The sequence below is a fragment of the Pelodiscus sinensis genome, chromosome 2, assembly GCF_049634645.1.
Source record: "Pelodiscus sinensis isolate JC-2024 chromosome 2, ASM4963464v1, whole genome shotgun sequence".
Classification (NCBI taxonomy): domain Eukaryota; kingdom Metazoa; phylum Chordata; order Testudines; family Trionychidae; genus Pelodiscus; species Pelodiscus sinensis.
Window position 1 is genome coordinate 64,758,160 of NC_134712.1, and position 24,918 is coordinate 64,783,077.

Here is a 24,918-nt window from a genome sequence, read left to right on the forward strand (position 1 = left end):
CTGAGCCTTGTTTGCAGAGCTGATCTAAGCATCTGGGTGAAGCTGCAGGTGGTGGGTGCTGTTTGTGTTCCATATGTGTGCTGGTAAAATGCAGTCTGAAGCCTGAAGGAGGTGTTGGCAGACTGGTCACAGCAGTACAGTGTAAGGAGAATCCAGGAGGTCAGGTAGGATCAGTGGTACGGTAGTTGCACTGGTGACTATGGGGATGGACACAAAGGGGGCACTGGCCACATGACCGCTCCGCCATGTGGCACATGACTCTTCCCTGTGCCACTCATAGCCCAAGCTGTGGGGCTTGAGATAACCCTCCCTCCCCTGTCCTGCTTCTGTCACTATCCCCCACCCCTGGAGTATGGCAGTCCCTCCCTTTTGTGCCCCAGTCATTCCTTCACCCAAAGTGTAGCTTTTCTTCCCCTGGGATGCCCCAGTCACTTACCTACAGAACAAGGCTTTCCCATTAACGTCCTGCCCTGTTCACCTCTTCCCCCCTGCTTTGGCTATACTCCTTCTTTTAGCATGCTCTCTCGATGAGAGCTCTTGTGAATATGCCTGTGTGATTTGGAACTCACTCCACTAGCTACAAATGTAGACCCTTAGATCCACCATGCAGACCTCTGCCATTTTGAGCTAATGAAGTAACTGATAGAAGATGACAACCAGCTTCTGCGATTTGGATCAGCACCAGAGCACAATGGGACACGTGTCAATGGGTTTCACAGATATTTGCTGACAGATTAGGCAGAGGAATGGTGGGACTCAGAAAACTTGGATTCCACTCCAGTGGACATGGATTCTTCTTCCCATTCTCCTAGGCGTGATTCTTTTTGTCCTGTCCTCTCCAATATATCCCTTTCCCAGTGTTCCGTATCTTCTGGCATGGAAAATTTCAAATCACAAAATTAAAGTTTGGCAAAACTATAAATAGCTAACACAGGGTCTTATCAGGGGAAGTATCAGGCAACCTTGGTGCTACCAGTGCCACTTTTAATCTGTCTCCACAATTGTAGATGTATTCTCACAAATGAACTCTATGCCACCTTGTTATCTGTCCTATTCTTGTTTGTTATCAATGTTTTGAATTTTGCTAACAGAAGAAGGAGCGCAAAGTAGTTGGAAAATTATTCTCCTTTTAGTCTTATAATTACTATTATGGAGCATGATTTTTAAATAGAACTTTATATCAAAGTTTTTTGAAAAAATTTGCTAATCAGTCCTCACAATACTTGTGAGGTTAATCATAGAATCATAAAATCATAGAATACTAGAACTGGAAGGGACCTCGAGAGGTCATTGAGTCCAGTCCTCTGCTCTCATGGCAGGACCAAATACTGTCTAGACCATCCCTGGTAGACATTTATCTAACCTACTTTTAGATATCTCCACAGATGGGGATTCCAAAACCTCCCTGGGCAATTTATTCCAGTGTTTGACTACCCTGACAGTTAGGAACTTTTTCCTAATGTCCAACCTAAACCTCTCTTGCTGCAGTTTAAGCCCATTGCTTCTTGTTCTATCCTCAGAGGCCAAGATGAACAAGTTTTCTCCCTCCTCCTTATGATACCCTTTTAGATACCTGAAAACTGCTATCATGGCCCCCCTCAATCTTCTCTTTTCTAAACTAAACAAACCCAATTCTTTCAGTCTTCCTTCCTAGGTCATGTTCTCTAGACCTTTAATCATTCTTGTTTCTCTTCTCTGGACCCTTTCTAATTTCTCCACATCTTTCTTGAAATGTGGTGCCCAGAACTGGAAACAATACTCCAACTGAGGCCTAAGCAGTGCAGAGTAGAGCGGAAGAATGACTTCTCATGTCTTGGTCACAACATACCTGTTAATGCATCCCAGAATCATGTTTGCTTTCTTTGCAACAGCATCACACTGCTGACTCATATTCGACTTGTGGTCCACTATAACCCCTAGATCCCTTTCTGCCATACTCCTTCCCAGACAGTCGCTTCCCATTCTGTATGTGTGAAACTGATTGTTCCTTCCTAAATGAAATACTTTGCATTTGTCTTTATTAAACTTCATCCTGTTTACCTCAGACCATTTCTCCAATGTGTCCAGATCATTTTGAATTATGACCCTTGTCATGATTATGAGGGTTATCCAGCAGCCTGGGGATTAAGGGGTTAACTACACCTAGCCAGGTGGAGTGGCCAATAGGAATGTAGGTGGGACTTTCAAACTGGGACAAAGGAATTTGGGTTTTTTCCTTTCTCCTTTTGTCTCTGGGTGAGTCCTCTGCAGCTACAGAAAGGGACAAGCATGTCTCTCTCTCTCTCTCTCCAAGAAACAAATCTTCACTTTCTTTAAGTTGGGTAAAGTTTAGGTAGTTTCATTAGGCTTTATTGTTTTAAGGGTTGAGTATGGGATCTGATATCTGGCACTGCTTAAGAGGTGTTTGGCTTTTCTTTTTAACTAAGTTCTAGCTCATGGTGTAATTCCTCCATGAGTATATTTTGTTACCTTTCCATCTGATCCTTATTCTTGCAACAGGAATATTGTTGTAATAATAAAAGTTTTCTCTTTTCTTTTTATTAACCTGGCATTGGTTACTTGTGTGTCCTGATTTTTATAATAGGTGTGAGATTTCCCAAATGTTCTTTCCCCTAATCTCGTTATTAATATTTGGGTGGTGGCAGTGGAAGTTTTATTCCCAAAATCTAGGTTTTTTAGATTTTGGGGGAAGTTTTATACCAAAGCCTGGTAGATAAGGCTTGGGGTACACTTGCTGGCCCCCACTTTTGGATTTATCATGCCAGAGTGGGGAAGGAGCCATGACATTGTGGCAGCGGTGGGATTATTTTGAGACCTCAGGATTTTTAAAAGGACACAGGTTTTTCTTTGAGTTGCAAGCCTTGCAGGGTTTCCTCTTTTTTTTTCTTTCATTTGTTTCTGTGGAGCCTCGGGGAGAGGCAAACAGAAGCTTAAGCCAGACACAGACCATCCCAAACAGTTTTGGTTTTTTTATAGATTTCGGGACAACTGGATAGCTAGGGTAGTTAAGGCAGAATGTCCAGCTCTAGGACAGATTCATACCCCAAGGAGAGGGCAGGAGTAATGTACAGCAGTGCTGCTCCTCCCTCACCTCTGCCTTCTCTATGGGAAGCTGCCTGTAAGGCAGCTGGCAGACCTCTAACTCAGAAAGAGGTTGAGCTTATCCTACGGATAGAGGAGAGGCGAGCACAAACTGAGCGTGAGGAACAAGAACACCAGGCCAAGCTAGCAGCAATAAAAGCAGAAACAGAGGTGAAGCGCGCACAACATCGGGCTAAGCTAGCAGCAATAGAAGCTGAGAAGGAGCTCAAGGAACAAGAACACCAGGCCAGACAGGCCGAAATAAAGGCAGAGACCAGACGAATGGAAGAACCACAGAGACTGTATCCTCCCAGGAGTTCGGTGTACAACCGTATGGGGATGGGGTGTGATTATAGCATGGCTAATATGTGTAATCAGGCTGATACCTTAATCCAGACTCAGGACATGTATGAGGTTTGTGAATGGGGTGAAGGTAGCTCTGGGAAGTTGTCTGTGACTAATCTGTCCTGGGATCAAGATAAAAGTTTCTCTGGGTATGTCTACACTACCCTCCTAATTCGAACTGGGAGGGTAATGTAGGCATACCGCACTTGCAAATGAAGCCCGGGATTTGAATTTCCCGGGCTTCATTTGCATAAGCCAGGCGCCGCCATTTTTAAATCCTGGCTAGTTCGAACCCCGTGCCGTGCGGCTACACGCGGCACGGAGTAGCTAGTTCGGATTAGGCTTCTAATCCGAACTAGCTGTACTCCTCGTGGAATGAGGCCTACATTATGGGGAACAAGGAGACCTACATTGTACTGGTGTTAATTGGATTTCTGCATTTATCATGCCAGAGTGGGGAAGGAACCATGACAACCCTATCCTGCAGATTAGTCGCAACCCCTCCCAGCTTGGTATCATCTGCAAACTTAATAAGCGTACTTTCTATGCCAATATCTAAATCGTTGATGAAGATATTGAACAGAGTCGGTCCCAAAACAGACCCCTGCGGAACCCCACTTGTTATACCTTTCCAGCACGATTGTGAACCATTAATAACTACTCTCTGAGTACGGTTATCCAGCCAGTTATGCACCCACCTTATAGTAGCCCCATCTAAGGTGTATTTGCCTAGTTTATTGATAAGAATATCATGCGAGACCGTATCAAGTGCCTTACTAAAGTCTAGGTCTTCCGGAATCTCTCTTGTCTCCCATGATTTTCCAAAGATGATAGCTAGAGGCTCAGATACGTCCTCTACCAGCTCTTTGAGTATTCTAGGATACATTTCATCAGGCCCTGGTGACTTGCAGGCAACTAACTTTTCTAGGTGATTTTTAACTTGTTCCTTTTTTATTTTATCTTCTAAACCTACCCCCTTCCCACTAGCATTCACTATGTTAGGCATTCCTTCAGACTTCTTGGTGAAGACCGAAACAAATAAGTCATTAAGCATCTCTGCCATTTCCAAGTTTCCTGTTACTGTTTCTCCCTCGTCACTGACCAGTGGGCCTACCCTGCCCTTGGTCTTCCTCTTGCTTCTAATGTATTTATAAAAAGTTTTCTTGTTTCCCTTTATTTCCGTAACAAGTTTGATCTCATTTTGTGCCTTTGCCTTTCCAATCTTGCCCCTGCATTCCTGTGTTGTTTGCCTATATTCATCCTTTGTAATTTGTCCTAGTTTCCATTTTTTATATGACTCCTTTTTTATTTTTAGATCATGCAAGATCTCATGGTTAAGCCAAGGCAGTCTTTTGCCATATTTTCTATCTTTCTGATGCAGCAGAAAGATAGAAATATTATGTATATATTTACAACAAATACACACTCCTGTAAGTTAGTATGTGAAGCAAGACTCAAAGATGACCACTATTTATTATTTATTTCATTACAGCAGGGCCAGGCACTATAATTATGGTTTCATAATGGCTTCTGGTAGAAGGGAACAAAGCAAGTGGGGAGATGATCATCCAGGAAGGAGCAAGTTCCTTCCTTATATTGTTACCTTGACCATTCCATGTTCCTCTATGATTCCTAGTTTGCCTTTACTCACAATCCTGCTCTTTCACATTCTTTGGTTTTATCTCCCATGTTGACGTCTCTTCTGACTCATTAGTTGCTTCAGCCTCTTTTCCTCATCCTTCCCTCTGCAGTTGATCTTCAGCCCTAGAAAGCTTCTTCACTCACCAAGATGACCACTCATTAACCTTCGTTCTGAATAAATCCTTTCTTCTCTGATCTATCAATTTCAGTTTTCACTCTCTGAATAATCTCCATCAGTGCTGCTCTTTATCTCTTTGCACAGGTCTTTCATGACACTTCAGTCCATCACTGGTCAGGGATTCCTCTGTTGCTGTCAGTCTCCTCTTCTGTTGATGTTCTTTTTGGCACTACTGCAGTGTGTTTAACAACAGTTGTGTTTGCATCCATAACCATATGTCAGCCCTATTTCATATGAGAACAATAGTGTACAGGAGATGCTTGTTTGTAGCAACACCTTGTGAGTGCAACGTTGCCCTGGGAGTACTTTCTCTACTATGAATTGTCACCTCTCCTCAAAGCAGCAACAGCTGCTTAGGAGCAACACAGCAAAAGGGCACTGATGCAATATAATTAATTGCATACAGAGAAGGCATGTGTGAAACTTCTTTGTAGCAGTAGTAATAAATGACACAGTGTGTTCTATCTTTCTAGGGGCAAAATTAAGAAGCTGCTTTGACTACGAAGAGAACTTGACTCAGTTTCCTACCTCTTCTTGAAACAGAAGATGACCAATAAAAGTGAATTCTATACGTCAGGGTGGGAATCTGTGACCAACTCAACATGGCTGATTTACATATTAAAAGACTGGATTGGTCAGGATTACCACTATCCAGATTATATGGGCACTTTCTTGGGGGTGACAGTCACCATACTTTTTTCACCTCTTTTACCTTGGTTCATCGTTTGCCTTTTTTGTAATCTTTGCCTTCACATTTACAAGAGAATGAATGGCCTAGAGGATGATTTTTCCAGTAAATTATGGGATAATGGAAAGCTCATGATGTCACACATAATTCATATGTATGGAAAGCTATGGCACGGTAAGAGATTTATTTTCCTCCATTTAAACACTAAATAGGTATTATCACAACAGATGACTTTATGAACATTTTTTAAGACTGATAGGACCAAAGTTTGATCTACCTTTTTTATCTGTTTAAAAATTGCATTCCATGCACTTTCTTTGTGTTTTCTTTTTTCAATGCAAACATTATAAGGTAGTAAAAAAATATTCCAGTAGCTCAGCAAGGAAAGGAGGAGGAAAATTCAGTTGGGATTAAGTTTCAGTTTTCAGACTGAAGCAAAAGACGGGTTTTGAAAGCTGTTTTTAAAATGCTATTAACAATCACTTTGAATTATTTACAATCAATTGCTATCATTTTATTATTAAAAACTGGTATCATGAACATTTTGTGGCCGAACTATAGTTACTTTCAGATGCAGTTCATGAACAGGATTGAGCATTGGTTGATATTTCCTAAGCAATTTGAACCATAAAAGGTAATAGGAATGATGGAGGTTTTCAGCTCTAGGCCAATGCTCTGCTGCAAGACATCCTGATAGCTTTAATTATTTTGAGGCATACCACCATATTGTCTCCAAATGAACTTGCCCTCAGTTTAAGGTATTTACCACCCTTGCCATTCAGTCTGTAATCTCCAAATCAGTCCTTCCCCCATCTGCATCTCTTCTGTCCTCACCCTCCACAATTCCAGCTCCCATCTCACTCCATTTCTGCCCCATTCCTACCAAGTCCTCACCATTCTGCCTCTCCAACTCCCCCCAGCCTCTGCTAGTTCAGTCCCCCTGACTTTCATCCAGCCCCCACCCTCCAGTTCAGCCCCTTTGCCATGGGCGGCAGGTGAGGCTCTGTTATAAGGACATCACACATGACATAATCTTGAAGTTGCTGATAGAGGAAGAAGACCTGGAGGAGCCTGACAGTGTGTGTGATATGGGATAGCTGCAACCTGTCATTGCATTTGGCATTCACAAAGCCGCCGTATAGAGTAGAGCAGAACTTTTGGAACAAGGAAACCAGCACTGATTGGTAGGATTGCATCGTCATGCAGGTGTGGGATGAAAGGCAGTGGGTGCAGAAGTTTAGGCTGCAAAAAGCAAGCTTGCTGGCGCTGTGTGCTGAGTTGGCCCCTGACCCACGATGCGAGGACATCCGAATGAGAGCTGCCCTCTCGGTTGAGAAGTGCGTGGCAACTGCTGCGTGGAAGCTGGCAACACAAGATTGCTACCAGTCTGTCGCAAATCACTTTGGTGTGGAGGAGTCTACTGTTGGGGCTGTACTGCTGCAGGCCAACATATTGCATTCTGCTGAGGAGGGCTGTGATTCTGGACAATGTGCTCGATGAAACAGCTGGCTTTGCAGAAATGGGATTTCCCAGCTGGGGGAGGACAATAGATGGCACTAATTTTCTGATTTTTAGCACTGGTCCAACTTGCCACTGAGTATATCAACAGGAAGAAATACTTCTCGGTAGAGCTGTAGGCACATGTGGATCACTGTGGGCATTTCACAGGCATCAGTGCAGGGTGCATTGGAAAGGTACAGGACACACACACATCTTTAGGAACATTGGTATATACAGAATGCTGCGGGCAGGGACTTTCTTTCCAGACCACAAGATTACAGTGGGGGATATGGAAATGCTCACAGTGACCCTGGGAGACCCAGTTTACCTCTTGCAGCCCTTGTTCATAAAACCATATATGGGACAACTGGACAACAGTAAGGAGCATTTTAACAACAGGTTGAACAGGTGCCACATGGTGGTTGAAAGTACCCCTGGCCAAAGTGGAGGTTTCTCTATGGCAGGCTAGACCTCACCGAGGACAAGATTCCCATGGTTATAGCTGCATGATGCACTTTAAATAATTTGTGTGACTCTAAGGGGGAATTGTTTTGCTCGGGGTAAAGCACTCTTGGCTGCAGAGTTTGAGCAGCCAGATAGTAGGGCTGTCAGAAGAGTCCAGAGGGTTGCTATTAGGGTCTTGAGGTTGCATTGAGGACCAATGAAATAACCTTCTGTTAGAGTTACTTCCAGGTGCCCTCCTTCTCTGCCACACTTGAAGTGAGTCACCTACATGATGTGGTATTGGAAAGAGAGACTCTGGGTAGGGCATTGTGAAATTCATTATGTGCAGCCAGTTGGAACAGGACACAGAACAAATTAGATCTATTCTAAGCTACTGTGTAGAAAGGGGAAGCCAAAACAAATTAATAAAACACATGTATCTTCTTCAGGAAGATCAGGGAAGAAACAGTCTTTTAAAAATACAGGCAGTCCCCGGGTTATGTACAAGATAGGGACTGTAGGTTTGTTCTTAAGTTGAATCTGTATGTAAGTCGGAATTGGCATCCAGATTCAGCCGCTGCTGAAACTGACCGCCAGTTCTGACTTACATACAGATTCAACTTAAGAACCCCAAGTCAGCTGCTGCTGAAACTGATCAGCAGCTGATTCCAGGAAGCCCGGGGCAGAGCAACTGTGCCTTGGGCTTCCTGTAGTCAGCGCTGGTCAGTTTCAGCAACGGCTGACTTGGGGACGTCTGGGGCAGAGCAGCTGGGGTGCTTCTGGGTTGCTCCAGTAGCACCGCTCCTCCGCGCTACTGGACCAGAGCAAAGCCTCAGAAGCGCGGGACCTCGCCGCAGCTGCGGGTTTGCTCGCGGTGCCCCTGGTCTGCTGGAGACGGTCCCCAGCAGACCAGGGGCACCGGGAGCAGCTTTTCTCGCCCCGGAGGTCGAGGTGCCTGACCGCTGCCTGTGAGCTCCGGGGTGAGAAAGCCCCGTTCGTATGTGCGGATCCGACACAAGTCGGATCCGCGTAAGTCGGGGACTGCCTGTATATAAAAGGGGGACCACAAGGCCCTAGCTCAGAGCTCTCCAAACTAGAGTCAGTAAACAAAGTCCCTGGGCCCAGTCCGGCTAGTGTCCTGGAGCAGGAGGGAGACCATCATTTTCTTTTTCTGTTTAAATAACCCAGATCAAAGGTCCAGCAACTGAGTTTTACTAAAGTGATACCAAAAGCAATAGGACTTGACACTTACACCTTTTTTGCAGTTTCACAGGCCAATTTTTCTTTCCTATATCTCAGCTGATGCAGCAGGAAATCTATTGGAGTTCCTGAGTCATGGGCTGAAAAACTGAAAGTGTGTTCTCAGATGACATTTTTTGATTCTCCTCTCTTGTTCTAAGAGCTGCATTTTACATATAGCAAACTACCCTCTATCTCCTTCCTTATGCAGCCCCAGAATAAGTCATAACTAGAAATCCCCATTCCAGAAAAATAACTGAAACCAGTCAAAGATAACTCCAAGCATTGTTATACAGCTTAGCCTATGCTATTCTCAGCTTCCTGGCTCACTGACTCCTATGCAAACATTCTAGAATCTAAAAACACGTGGTGGACAGTACCACATAAAGATCCTATAACCAGGAGCAATCTCTTTCAAACACCCTTTGATGGCACCTTACTGTTTGGAACATCTCTAGACAAAGCTTTAAATAACTTCTTCGATCTCATCAAAATATTCTCTCCACATGCATCATCCAGAGAGTCAAGAAGGAAGCACAGACCCACATCAAAACAAACAAAATTAGTGTACAAAACTAAATGCTTTTTCTTAGTAGATTTTTAAATTTTGAGATAGAAATATTCCTCAACTAAAAGCCCTATGTGCACTCTTTTTTCCCCCTTTATATGCATCTCTGAATATATAGCTGATTTAGTATTTGATTTCTTCCTTCCTTCTTAGGCAATGTTTGCGCAATCCTTGCTACTGATCTCCTCATGTGCTAAACAATTTAGTTTGAATATATATGTTATTATTTAATATAATGTAGATGAGATCTAACCCTTCTTCAGGCTTCCTTATTCCAATTATAAAGGATGTTGAGTACACCAATACATTCTCTGGCCTCCTACCTGAGTCATTGTCACAATCACTTAAACGTTAGCCCATGTAAGACCAGAATGAAGAATTTTGCATAGACAATGCAGAAATTGAATTACATTGCTCATGTATGAGAGGCAGCAACATGGGGCGGCAGACAGGAGCTGGTCTATATGGGGAGCTGATTTTTTTAAACCCGATACAGAAGCAGCAGTGCAGCATGGCAGAGAGCTCCCCAAGAATAGGGCTGGGAGTTGGGAGCACAGTGGCTCCTGCCCCTGCCCCTGCCCCCAGGGAACATTTTAGTAACCACATAACTGCTAAAAATTGTTGCTGCTACACGATTACTAAAATAGCTGATATCTAACATCACTATCACAAATCCATACTGACTGTTACTTGTCACCTTATTATCTTCCAGGTGTTTGCATAAGAATTCCTTAATTATTTGCTCCATTATCTTTCCTGGCACAGAAGTTAAGTTGACTGATCTATAGTTTCCTGGGTTGTTGTTATTTCCCTTTTTATAAATGGGCACTATATTTGCCCTTTTCCAGACTTCTGGAATCTCTCCTGTCTTCTATGTCTTTTTAAAGATAATAGCTAAAGGCTCAGATATCTCCTCAATCAGCTCCTTGAGTATTCTAGGATGTATTTCATCATGCCCTGGTGTCTTGAAGACATTTAACTTCTAAGTAATGTTTAACTTGTTCTACTCTTATTTTAACTTCTGAACCTACCTCCTTGTCTCCAACGTTCATGGTTGTGGGCAGCCAATCACCACCAACCTTCTTGATGAAAACCAAATCATGTGCTTCTAGTTACATTTTCATCAACATACAAGAAGGAAGGCACTCAAATGAACACACTTAAAGTGAATAAATTATTTTACATAATGCATCATAAAACTGGGGAACTAATGGCAATGGTGTCTTATGGAGGCAAAAAAGATTAGACATTGCCCCTGGATAAGAACACCTACAATTATTATAAGGCTAAAAGTATATGAAGGATGTAAACTCTTGTGCTTCACGACACAAGCCAACTTTTAACTATGTGGTTGGAGGAGGGAGCAAAGGGGACAATTACCCTGGGTCCTCGAAATTCAGAGGGGTCCAGAGCTCGCCGCTACTGCAATAGCAGCTGGATCACCACTGCACATGGCCCTGAGGCTGTGGAGGGATCTGCTGTGATCTGAGAGGAGCTAGGGGTTGACTGCCCTGGGTTCCACCCCTTTCACCCTCAGCTCCGCCCCTTCCAGGGATGCAGCACCACCCTTGCCATACCTTTCCCTGGAACCCACAGTGGCTGTCAGCCCTGCTGCCTCTGAGCTAGCAGAGGCAATGTTTGAGATAGGGTATTATGTCAGTCGGTTGTACCCACAAAAGTTCATGATACCAGACTATTTGTTGTTTTTTAAGTATTTCCTGTTACAGACTAACTCAGCTACCCCACTGAAGCTTTTAAACTTTTAAGTTAGTTCACCAAAACTGGTATTTTTCAATTACCTAGATCTTGCTTTGCATTTCTGACTCTATAGTTCGTTCTAATTATGTGGTGATTTTTCTGTTGTTTTATTACTGCTTCAGTCTTTAATATACACACCTGTGAGCAGTGGCTTTATGGTTTTATATTGGGTTTTGAAGTTCCCTTCACTCATGGATTTCATCTCTAAATTCTAAATAATTTCCTCCCTCCTCACTTCAGATGTTTTTAATTCCATCTGTGTGTCTCTCCCTCACTATTCCCTAGCTTGAAAGTATTTTTTGTTTTTGGACTTTTAAAGTATGGAAAACTAGCAGAAGGCTCTTTCCACTGTCCTGTTGCTCAAACTTCTATAGGTTGATTGATTGGTTGTTAATACCCAAGTGTGACAAACAAAAAAACCCCTCAAGTTAGAGGCTGCTATATGGTACATTTGTTAAATCACATTGCAAGCAAGAATTTCTCCCTCCCCCGCACACACACGTACCGTCCATTCCAGACTTCTTTTAAATCATGGTCACAATTACAAAAATAATAAATAACACGGACTTCAAACTGAACCAATACTTTAGGCCTCTGTGTGCTGACATGGCAGTGATACAAGACACCAAAAAATAATGCTGCTATTTTCTCTCTGCAGTTTGACTATGAAGTTAAATGTTTGACTGTGAGAACCAAAAGTTAATTGGTATGCTATCACTTTTTGACTCCATTGGATGTGCTAAAATTGACTCCTAGAACACCTTCCCCATATATAGTAAGGAGTTTCCACAACTCTAGAGGCACTTCATGTAAATCACAACATGACTTGTAAAAGCTAATATTGAAACTATTGTATTCTGTATTCTAAACAGGTTATGAAGTTCATGGTATAGAAAAAATACCGGAAGGACCGGGGCTTATTGTGTTTTATCATGGAGCCAGTGCTGTAGACTACCACTTCTTTGTCTGTAATTTCTATATACAGACAAAAAGAGTCTGCTATTCAGTAGTTCATAACACCTTGCCCTCGATACCAGGTAAAATACTTCTATTGTAAATGAGACGTACACTGGTCCATAGTGATAATACTAGAGATAAGTACCTTATTACATACATTAGGACTCGAAACAAAATGCTTACCAAGTCCATACCAATGGGAGCTGGAGGAAGCGGTGTCTTGTTCCGTGCTGCTTACCGTAGCTCCCATTGATTAGCAATGGTGATCCATGGCCAACGACAGGACACTGCAGACACTCAGGTAAATAAAGAGTCTAACAGCCTGCCAGGGGCTAATACTGGTGAACTGCAGACCACTTATTGCCCACCCCTGGTTTATAGATAGTGTTAGAAGTCTGCTTGGGCATCATTTTAAAGCCAAACCCAGATCCAAGCCTGATGCTGGCACAGCCAACCTGAATGCAACCTGAAAGTGTCACATTGTTTTCAAACTCAATCTGGATGTGATGCTTCCCCCTGAACCTGTGTCAGTGCCACCACCACCGCCTTATCCTAGGGTCTCAGCCTTATGGTGATCATTGCACTCCCGCACGCCCATCTGTGATCAGTCTCCAGCCTCCTCCTCCTGCTTGTGGAGTTGTGCAGCAGAGGCAGCATGCCTCATTCCCACTGGCCACCACAACCTCGCTGTTCAGTGTGTGCAGCCATTTGGCAGCATGCTCACTCTACAGCACACTAAGACCAGTGAGGTGGTGGCAGCTGGCAGGAGTAGGGCTCACAAAAGAATAAATGGACATAAAGCAAACATCAAGTTTGGTGACACAAAAACCAGTAGGAGAACACTTCAATCTCCCTGGACACTCAGTGAGTGATTTAAAAGTGGCCATCCTTTAACAAAAATACATCAAAAACAGACTTCAGAGAAAAACTGCAGAGCTTCTATTCATTTGAATAGGCACTAGGCATGACTGGAAAAGCAATCTTCCCTCTCTTGGCACTTACATCTCCTCATCAAGGGTGTATCTAGACTACAGAGCTCCGTTGACGGAGCAATGTAAAGTAGTTTACCCGACATAGTTAGTGAAGCGGGTATTTAAATAATCCCCACTTCGTTAAAATAAAAATGGCTGCCGCGCTGTCCCGACAATTAGCTGATCCTGCACAGCGCGGCAGTTTAGACGCGGATTGGTCAACAAGGGAAGCCTTTGTCAACTACTCCCTTATGCCTCGTGAAATGAGGTTTACAGGAGAAGTTGACAAAGGCTTACCTTATCGACCGATCCACGTCTAGACTGCTGCTCTGTGCCAGATCAGCTGATTGTCAGCACAGCGCAGTGGCCATTTTTATTTTAATGAAGCGTGGATTATTTAAATCCCCGATTCATTGACCATGTTGGGTAAACTACTTTACATGGCTCCATCGACGGAGCCCTGCAGTCTAGCTACATCCTTGATGAGGAGATGTAAGTGCGTCGATGGATCCATGTAGTCTAGACACACCCCAAATGTTGGGCTATGTCTACACTATGGGCTATGTCTACACTTTTTTTGAAAAAACTTCACCTGCATCTAGACTGCCATTGCGTTCTTTCAAAATTAAATCAAAAGAACATGGCAGTTTTTTCGACAGCGGTAAACCTGCTTTTACGAGGAAGAACGCCTTTTTTCAAAAGAGTGCTTTTGAAAACAGGCGTTCTTGAATGTAAACAGGGTTTACTCAAAAGAGAGCATCCAGATTGCTTGGGTGCTCTCTTTCAAAAGAGCGGATCACTTTTTTGAAAGTCTTGTGGCTTCCTAGAGAATCTCTTTCGAAAGAGGCTAGTAGTCTGGACCTACCCTTGGAGTGGGTCACATCCACTCTGACTGAATCAGCCTCATTAGCACTGGTCTTTCACTTGGTAAAGTAACACCCTTCTTTTCATGTGCTGGTATATTTGTGTGTCTGTAATTTCCACTCCATGCACTGATGAAGTGGGTTTTTCCCACAAAATCTTATGCCTAAATAAATCCTGTAGTCTTTAAGGTGCCACAGGACTCTTCATTGTTTTTGTGGCTACAGACTAACATGGCTACCCCTTTTATACTAAAAAATCTGGGTAGCCATGTTAGTCTGTAACTTTAAAAACAATGAGTAGTCCAGTAGCACCTTAGAGACTAACAAATATATAAACATGAGCTTTCATGGGCAAAAGTTCATGATACTATGTACAGCCTCTCTTCAACTTACAAACTGGTTATGGACCAAGCAATTGGTCGTAGCTCGGTTTGTTTGTAAGTTGGACCCCATAGAGTTACATGCGACTGCGCTGTTTGTAAGCACGGATTGCGTTTGTAACTCGGGGTCCGCCATTTACGACAGTTTTGGTTGTAACTGGAAATGGTCGTAAGTCGACCGTTCGCAATTCGGGGACCGGCTATATATAATTTTGTTAGTCTCTTAGGGTATGTCTACCCTACCCCCCAGTTCGAACTAGGGGGGGTAATGTAGTCATACGGAGTTGCAAATGAAGCCTGGGATTTGAATTTCCCGGGCTTCATTTGCATAAAGCCGGCTGGCGCCATTTTTAAATGCCAGCTAGGTTGGACCCCGTGCCGCGCGGCTACACGCAGCACGGATTAGCTAGTATAGCCGCGCGGCACGGGGTCCGACCTAGCCGGCATTTAAAAATGGTGCCGCCCGGCTTTATGCAAATGAAGCCCGGGAAATTCAAATCCTGGGCTTCATTTGCAACTCCGTATGACTACATTACCCCCCTAGTTCGAACTAGGGGGGTAATGTAGACATACCCTAAGGTGCTACAGAGCTACTCATTTCTTTTATGTTAGTAATTAGTACAATTACATAAAAATGTCAATCAAACAAAAACATTAAACAAGCATGTTCTAAGCAGTTAGTTCTGCCCCTTTCTTTCCACACAACAGACCCAAGATATAGCTAGACTTCCTGGGGGTTTTTTTTAAGACACAATTTCAGCAGTTTCAAAAAAAATGTAACAAGAAGCCATCCCTTATCCCTTGTGCAAGGAGGTTTACTGGAATGGCAAAATAGCGTGCACTTGTTATTTCAAAAAATATTTCGAAATAACAGGCAGCTTGTGTAGTTATTTCGGGTTATCTCCAGTAACCTGAAATAGCTGTGCAGTGTAGACATACCCTAAGTGACATGACAGGAATAGAGAAATTGCTAGAGAGCAAAGGGACTGTAAATCAGGGCTGGTCTACAGTAGGAGCTTAGGTCAATGAATTCAGCATTAGGTTGAATTTGTAATGAGTGTATTTGCACTGCTGAGTCCCTCCCATCTAATGATAGGCTTTAAAACTGACACCTGTCCTCCACCTGAACCAGTGGGGTAAAGCCCACTGCCTTGAATTAAGGGCAGTGTAAACACTGGGTATGGTAATGAGAAGTTACTGGCCTCCAGGTGATGCCCCAAAGGGCTCCAGTGTGACACTCTAGTGAACACTATGAACTCCACAATGTTCTTCTGCCAGGCAAGCAGGAAAAGCCCTTGGGTAACTTTGGAATGGTTATTCCCCATTGGAGCAGTGTGGAGAGTTTTATCAGAAATATAGTTCAGGGCCATGCTTAAAAATGCTGAGTGTGTGTGTGTAAGAGAGTGAGACAGAGAGGGAGAATGCTTTCAATTGGTTATAATTTTCAATATACGAATTGTGTAATGAGTTTAATGTACCATAATGATCTGTACTGGTTATGTTTATTACAGGCATACAAATGTTTCTTAAATTGCTTCCTGCAGTATATGGGGGGAGAGAAGAATGTGTAGAAATTCTGAAGAAAGGCAACTTATTGGGTGTTGCACCAGGTGGAGCTCAAGAATCTTTCTTTAGTAGTGAAAGCTACAACCTCTTGTGGGGTAATCGCAAAGGTTTTGCTCAAGTGGCCATAGATGCAAAAGTGGTGAGTAGTTGTCTGTGTGTTGATGTAAATGTGTTACCCATGAATTGTTGTGTGCTTTATCACTGACTCTCTTTGTGCTTGAAAAAAAAAAACTTTAAAAGAGCGGTCCTGGAGCACCTTAGAGACTAACAAAAAATATAGATATTATCATGAGCTTTCATGGGCACAACCTACTTCTTCAGATGACAAATATGGTGCAAGAGGCACAGAGGGTCAGTTATAAAGCAGAAAAAGAGGGAAGAAGGGAAGGAGAAAAAATCCCTGTCAATTAAAGGGTCCATGCTAAATGCGGCTAATACAGTGGGATGTAAGTGTCAGATATTTAGATTTTGATGTCGTTTGTGTGTTGAATATAACGGCCCATCCAAGAGAGGTCTGTGTTCAAATGTGTCAGATTTGCATATGAAGGCCAGTTCCACAGTTTCTCTCTCTAGTTGGTTCCTGAAATTATTCTCTCATGACTGTTCGTACAGATCAAATAAGGTTCATTAGCTATACTTTAATTTCTGGTTCTTTTCCAAATCTGCCAATCCCTTGCTCTGTTCCCCAGCCAACGCTGCAGAGGAAGCACTCCCCATGCAGCACAGCGATGCTGTTGGTGAAGAGCAGCATGGCCAGGAATAATGAGTACAGGGTGAAGGCCATCCCCATGGCCTCCATGTTCAGCCCGGTGCTCTTGGGGTGGGGCCAGGACATGGCAGAGCTGGGCGGGGAGCACGCCACATGTGGAGGCCATGGCCTTCCATGCTTGAGTCAGATGTGAGTCTTTTATATCCATTAGCTATAGGACCTGGTGAGACACCTTCTCCATATGCCCAGAACTATGAGTCACCTTGTTACCTTCTGACTCCAGCTAGAGGAAGAATTGTTTGTGCTTAACTGGATTTCAGATCCTTGACAATGGTTGTCAAAGCATGAAGATATATAACATTTTTTAGCACATCTGGCATGTAAATATCTTGGACTGCACAAGAAATACAATTTTTGTTAAGGCGTAATCTACACTATAACAAAATATCAGAACTTCTGATCTAATTCGTGTGTCAGATAAATCTCAGGATCAGAACTAAGGGGAGGAACAAAATTCTACACCATGCTATGTAGGCGGTTGGCACTCGATCTATAAAAATAATGAAGGAGCTGTCATAGTGTAAAGTTTAGAAAGAATATTTGCTTTGAGATGATACAATCTCAATATGTGCTTCAGAGAGAAAACTTCAGAGGAAAATAATTTTCTGAAAAGGTACAACTTCTTAAAAGTATTTTAAATATTAAGGGCATTAGAAAGCAAGCATTCAATTAAACAAGGTCATCTTTTCTTCTTGCCCTCTTCCCTAATATTTGAAAGAGTTTCATAATAAAAGTGAGACTCTTAAATTGCATAGTCTATGTATATTTTCTATAGGAATTTTGCTGCATTTTAGTGTCTGCTTGCAAGATTTTGTTACCAAAATAATATCTATGTCTTGATGGTTATTTGTCTAACTCCCTAGTACTCTGACTTCTTAGGCACTGAAAAAAAAATGCTGAATGGACTCACGAAATTTTTAATTCTGATATCTGTGGTATTATTTTTTCTAATAAGTATTATTCTGTCAGTGTTGTTTTGGTGTTCATCATGATAACAGTAACCTGTGATTTAGGTATTAAGAACTCTCAGAAAATGGAGCCTAACCCTGGTACATATCTAACTATAGATGTTCCTGGCAAACATGTGACTCCTTTTGAGTTTCTAGTAATAACTTATCAGTTTCATTTTTATTTAATGGAATGGTAAAGTTGACTATAATCAACATAATGTAGATGCAAAATGTATCTATTCAAAGATGATGTAAGATTTAAAAGAAAACAAAAAACCTGAGACTGAACTATTGTCCAAAGTCTTATCTCTTCTTTTCTTTATTTCTTAGCCCATCATCCCTTTGTTTACTCAGAATATTCGGGAAGGATATAGAACACTTGGAAACATGTGTAAGATTTACTTGATATGTATTTTTTCAAATTCATAGACTTATATTTATATTTTCAAAATCAACTTTCTGGGAAAAGCTCAGCTTATTCATTTATTTGAGTCTTTTGTTCTCTTTTAACTATGGTAACTGTTTATCATGATACAATTCTTTTGGGTTATCTAATCTTAATATATATTTATTGGATTAGGTATTAATTGCGCTTTTCATAGTGACACATTTTAAACTAGTACTTGGTATGCATGAGGTAATACACAGAAAGATTATTATTTTCAAGATTACATGCTCTGCATATTGTTTGATCTTCATGTTTCATTTGTTAACCAAATCACCTAAAATTTGTTAGTTGTAATCCAGGTACCATTTTGATTCAGGGACTCTGCTAGCTTCTAACATTATCTACTATTTCTCAAAATGTAATCCCTCCTTTTATAATTCACAGGGTTTATTAAATGGTTAAATAAACGTTTTCAATTATCATTTGTCCCTGGATATGGAGGGTTTCCAGTCAAACTTCGCACGTATATTGGAGACCCTATTCCCTATGATCCAAATATAGCAGCTACGGAACTAGTTGAAAAGGTAAGTTGGTTCTTCTCTTTGAAACTTTGGGAACCTAAAGTCTTAGTTTAAATTATGTTAATTAGGTCTGAAGTATCTGACATCAAATTTTGTATCTATTGATTTCTTATGAAGTAAAAACTTTCTTACACTGCACTGGTTACCTTACGTAGTCTACTGTTATTCAGTAACATATCTCTGGGGCTACATCTACACTGCACGGTTTTTGCGCAAAAACCCATAGGGCACTCACACCTCAAATACGCTTTTGGGCAAGGAAATCAAGAGTAACACAGCAGAACAGAGGGTTTTTTTCTACCATAAGTAAACCTCCTTTTACGAGGCATAACTCCCTTTTGCACAAGAGTTCTTGTGCAAAAAGGCAAGTGTGGATGCTCCAGAGTGGTTTCTCGTGCAAGAAACCCGTATGGGGAAAAAGCACAGGTGCTCTGATGGCCATTCTGTGAATGGCCATCAGAGCTTTCTTGCGCAAGCGTGTCCATGCAGTGTTTGAGGTGTGGACGTGCTCTTGCACAAGAAGTTTTTGCGCAAAAACTCTTGTGCAAAAGGCTTCTTGTGCAAGAAGCATGTAGTGTAGACGTAGCCTGGCTGAAATATCATTTTCTCCTGACAACATTATCTTACATTGTTAGATTTCTCTATAGATTTATGCATTGTTCTGTTTCATCATTATCCTCCCTGGCCTTCTCTCTCAATTCTTTATGCCATGTGTTTCTCGACTGAGTTCTGAGGATCGTGTGCTGATTGTCTGTGATGAGTTGCCTGATCCTGGCTGTGCACCTTATTTCCAGACAGTAAACTGTCTCAAAAGAAGCTAAAAACATCAAATTATTTATACTGAAGTAAATTGATAACTTTTACAAATGTCCACACAAGGCTCTGGTGTCCTAATTAATAGTGACATAATTAATATTATAATAACACCCCAGCAGTGTTAAAACAATCATTCAAAGAAAAACTCTGCCAGCCTTCCACCCACCCACAAAAGAATGTGTTCTTTCCACACATTCATAGTTCCAGATAGCATATTTCAGCCCCCTCCCAAAACTTTCTAGGCACATTGCCAGACATCTGTTACTTGGGCTTTTGGAAGGAGGCTGAAGTACGCAATCTGGAACTATGAATGCGTGGAAAGAAACTCTTTTGTGGATGGGTGGCAGGCTGGCAGAGTTTTTCTCTGAACAATTGTTTTAATGCTGCCAGGGTTTTATTACAATATCAGTTATGTGTTAGGGCACCAGAGCCTTGTGTGGGCATTTGTAAAAAGCTATTAATCCAGTTAACCCAATAGTATAGAGCCACAACAATGGTGTGAGTGACTGATGGAAGAGCAGCAAACAGCAGACAACCCAGCTACAGCAATTTCAACAAAAAAATTGGCAGTAGTGGGCCACATTGCAACAACTACAGATTATGAATGCAACAAAATGGCAACACAGCAATAAGAATTACAACAGAACCTTGGCCAAGAGTTGTTGATGACTCTACAGCCTCTTGGGGTAACTAGTGGCTTGGTAGCAGGGGCTGTGAGCCTAGGGCCTTTGCTCACACCTGTATCTATAAAAGTGCCTCAAATGGGGCCTAACAACCACTCCTAAGCCTTCCTGACTACTTTTGAACAGGCAGCAGTGGTCGCAGAACAGTAGGTTCTGGTGTTGGCCCCTTACCAGCCTTGTGCAGCCTGAACAGGCTTCTGAGGGCTTGACTCTGTGTCTGCAACTGATTATAAATTATTTAAAGCAGCCATCCTTACATTAGTGAGGAGACACTCTGCCACCACTTCTGGGTGGAGACATATCCCCAGAGAGCTTGACCACAAGTGAAAGCCCAAAGACAAGAAGGAGTATTCATGGTTGCAGCTATGGCAGCAGATAGGAACCCAGCTGGCCAAGTTAATAGTGGGAGAGCAGTTCAGAAAAAACCTTCTTCCTGTTGATGCATGTGCATTCTGAGGAACTGCTCAAGGTAGTTGGGCAGCTGAAGGAGAATTTTATGGCCACTGAAGAGCTCCCAAGGATAGGAGAAGGGGAGACAACTTGTAGCTAAAATGATGACTTTATCTGAAATTCTGTTACTCAAGAATGAGTATCCTAATTACCAGCCACTCAGCTGTCAGGACAACCACGGTAACTCTGAGCAAGACACAGTAACAAGGGATATGTCTACACTACAGCGCTAATTCGAACTAACGCTTCCAGACTAAAAAACTAGTTCAAATTAGCGTTTTGCTAATTCTAACTCGCATGTCCACACAGAGTGGACCCTGAACCGAGGTTAAGGCTGGCCGGAAGCAATGCCGGCAGGGCATCAGATGAGGACTTATAGCGTGGAGCTGCTGTCTTAGGCTAGCCGAGGGCTGTGCTTAAAGGGACCCGACCCCCACCCCGGACAGACAGTTCTCAGGGGTGCCCCACTTGCAAAGCAGTCCTGGCTTGGATTGCCCGGAGTACCCACACTGAACACATCACAGCACTCGGCCATCAGACCGGTTGCACTTGCCACAGGCTGCCATCTTGGGAGAGGGGACAATTGGGGGGCTGCAGGAGAGGTTCCACCCCCCAGAAGCCCGCAGAGCCAGTCCAGTCCTCCCCATCGGGGGCTCGTACCCCATTCTTCCCTCACCTCCTTCCACTTACCCCTCCCTAGCCCCCCTTCCTGATGTACAAAATAAAGGACAATTGTGTTCAAAAATGGAATCTCTCTTTATTGAACAAAACTGGGGGAGACTGGGAAAAGGAGGTGGGAGAGGGGAAGAGAGAGGCTGGGAGAGGGGAGGGCAACTAACATGATCAGGGGTTGGGAACAGGTCCCATATGAAGAGAGGCTAAGGAGACTGGGACTTTTCAGCTTAGAAAAGAGGAGACGGAGGGGGGATATGATAGAGGTCTATAAAAGCACGAGTGGGGTGGATAGGGTGCATACAGAAAAGTTCTTCATTAGTTCCCATAATAGAAGAACTAGAGGACACCAAAGGAAGGAATGGGTAGCAGGCTTCAAACTAATAACAGAAAGTTCTTCTTCACAAAGCAAAGAGCTAGCCTGTGGAACTCCTTGCTTCAGGAGGCTGTGAAGGCTAGAATTAGAACAGAGTTTAAAGAGAAGTGAGATCAATTCATGGAGGTTGGGTCCATGGAGTGGTATTAGCCAGGGGGTAGGAGTGGTGTCCCTGCCTGAAGTTTGTGGAAGGCTGGAGAGGGATGGCACAAGACAAATGGCTTGGTCATTGTCTTTGGTCCATCCCCTCCAGGGTCCCTAGGGTTGGCCACTCTCGGCAGACAGGCTACTGGGCTAGATGGACTTTTGGTCTGACCCAGTACGGCCATTCTAAGCTCAGGGCTCAGGGTTGGGGGTCTCAGTGGACCCCCTTGATTTTCATGCACACCTGCTCCTGGGTGGCCAGGCTGGCAGCTCTCCTGCCCTAGACGGCCACTTTCCTGTGCCTAGTGTGGAGGTCGTGGACGAAGTCCACGATGTCTGCACTGGACCAGGCGAGTGCCTGCCTCTTGCGATCCTGGGCAAGCTCCCGGGAGCCGCCAGCCTGGTCCCGGGAAGAGGGGGAGGGTTGGGGGGCATCGGGTGGCTGGCTCGAGCCGTGCCAGGTGCAGGGTCTGCTGGCTGGGTGCTGGCAGGCTTGCACCTGGCACAGGCACCGTAGACAGCCCGTGCCCCTTTAAGGGCTCTGGGGCTGGGAGGGGGGTAATAGAGTTTCCCTGGTGTTGGCCAGAGTGGCCACGAGGGAAACCTGGGGAGGGCTAGCCTCCCACTAGTTCGAATTAAGGGGCTACACACCCCTTAATTCGAACTAGTAAGTTCGAACTAGGCTTAGTCCTCGTACAATGAGGTTTACCTAGTTCGAACTAAGCTCTCCGCTAGTTCGAATTAAGTTCGAACTAGCGGAGCGCTAGCGTAGTTCGAATTAACTTTGTAGTGTAGACATACCCTAGGCAGGAAAAGCCTCAGCAGGTCTTTTGAACCTTGGCCTCATTACTGGACGATGTTACCCGGAAGGCAGAGGTAATAATTGCTGTGTGCAATTAATCAAAGCCTAATGCGCCTCCCCAACAGAAGCCAGATTCGACCTGGTATCCGTATCTATCACCGGTAGAACGATTGATTCATAAACAGGCCAGACACAAATTTAGGGCCAAACCATATATTTTAGGAAGAACAAACACGCATCATCAACACAGCCAACAACAATAATTGTCCCACCCTTACCCAGAAGAGAAAGAGAAGATAGGAAAGGTCCCGTAAACAGAAGGTTATACTTTACAATAAAATGGTGATAGACGCCTGTGACCTGCTATCTTTTGGCTATTTGAAACCCTCAAGGGAGGACAACAGGGAGATCCCTCGATGATACACGGGTCTGGATTCCAGAGCGGTCTGGATCCTCGCCTTCCACGTGCTGGTGCTCAGAGTCAATTAGACACCAGTCCTTGTCTGAATGTCTGTATGAGCGAGACTTGCGATAGTATTTCCCAAAATCCAAAATGCTGAATGGGAGGAGACTTCCCTCACCCCTTGAAATGGCACTTCTGGATACAGCTAATCCCGATCAGGTCACGTGGCAGTGGATGGATAGACTCCTCGGGGTAAGTGACGACGACACACACAGACGGACGAAGGAGAACCAAACAACATGAACTCTCCTTAGGGGGAAGCTTATAAAGAAGTCGAGGCGGGAAAATGGGTTAGTGAGAGCGGTGCATCAGAGTGGGTGGTGTGCACAAGAAAAGAGGGTTGTGTGCAGAGAAAAGATGTGCATGCATGACATAGTGCAGAGTGCAAAGGCCTAGAGCCGTGTGCATAGGTGACAGGGAGGAGTGCAAAGCCTTCTTCCCTGCGGGTTTTTGGCAGGAAAGCTGTTTGAGGGAGAAAAACTCCTAAGACTCCATTTTAGACTCCTCAGACTCCATTTTGGATCTTTGCCTAGGGCAACAACGATGCTAACACAGATGTGGGCACCAGACCTCAGTAACAGCTAGGACCGCCATTATGTGAGAAAAGAGGCTTAGGCCACAGTATGGGGACCTGCTGCTGTTGTGGGTAACTGGAACATATTTGAAGGGAACGCTCCCTTATGGAATACAAATATGCCCAGTGTGGACAACAGAAACCAGGCCAAGGAAAAAGGGGCTTCCAAAATCACCATCACCATATGGATCCTGGGGATGAAAATACAAAGTTCTTGGACTCTAGATTCAGTAAGACTCCAACAAATTCCACTGGTGCAAACTCCTTGGCTATGACAGAAGCTACCCCCCAGGGGAGACTGTCTTCCCCTAGTGCATGAACAAGGATGTAAAGACCTACCATGTCAGACAAATGCTATTGCCATGGGACAACATATAGACTCTTCTACTATCTCTGTCCGCAGAGCTAGCCTCTCCCATTATTATGGATCAGGATTAGCAGCACTTCCAAGAAAATATCAGTGAGCTGGGAAAACCAGAGACCATAGCCACTGATCAGATTCTAGCACTCGGGGCAAATAGCTGGATGAGGAGAACCTGAAAAATCTCTTGAGGGGGATTTGAAGACAATAGGACATCCACTTGGTTTGCAAATGGGAAAAGTATCTGGGAAGCTGCCATTAGCTGATGTAGAAGCTGTGGTTTTGTCCATGAACAAAGAGAGGACCCTATACTGAGTCGGGCCTACAAAGACTTTGCTGTTGTAAATGAAGAAGTGGCAGAATCCTGATGCCACTTATACTCAAGGAAGAGAGCTGTGTCACACTGAATGCAGCCAACCAACCAACCAGTGTGGTAAGGGCACAATTGCAGGTACCTTGATTGTATCACTAACCACCCTGTTGCTAGGACATGACATCCCTTGTGCTGGCCATGTAGGCTGAGAAAATACCTTGTCCTGCATATCTGACTGACTTTACTAGTGTGGTAACAGAGGTCAGAGAATACTATGTCTCTTGACAGTATACCAATTAACCACCACAAACGGCCCTTACTTCCTCCAATTGAGACTCCCTTCCAGAGGATTGAGATGGATATTGTGGGATCCCTGCAGAAAAGTGCTGCTTGGCAC

General features: G+C 43.6%; 1 protein-coding gene across 5 annotated transcripts in view; it reads left to right on the forward strand.

The window, feature by feature from the left end:
- The window catches only part of LOC102446696 (DGAT1/2-independent enzyme synthesizing storage lipids-like), a 44,443-nt gene that overhangs the window by 14,325 nt on the left and 5,200 nt on the right, over positions 1-24,918 (forward strand). For 4 of the 5 annotated variants that reach the window (XM_075920693.1, XM_075920694.1, XM_006126321.4 and 1 more), the window contains 5 exons: positions 5,719-6,107; positions 12,315-12,479; positions 16,125-16,318; positions 18,229-18,289; positions 18,731-18,870. In XM_075920693.1, coding sequence (XP_075776808.1) covers positions 5,792-6,107; positions 12,315-12,479; positions 16,125-16,318; positions 18,229-18,289; positions 18,731-18,870 — 876 coding nt within the window. In that variant the 5' untranslated portion in view covers positions 5,719-5,791. The remainder of the gene's footprint in view (positions 1-5,718; positions 6,108-12,314; positions 12,480-16,124; positions 16,319-18,228; positions 18,290-18,730; positions 18,871-24,918) is intronic. The other variant, XM_025186261.2, reaches the window with a different exon arrangement.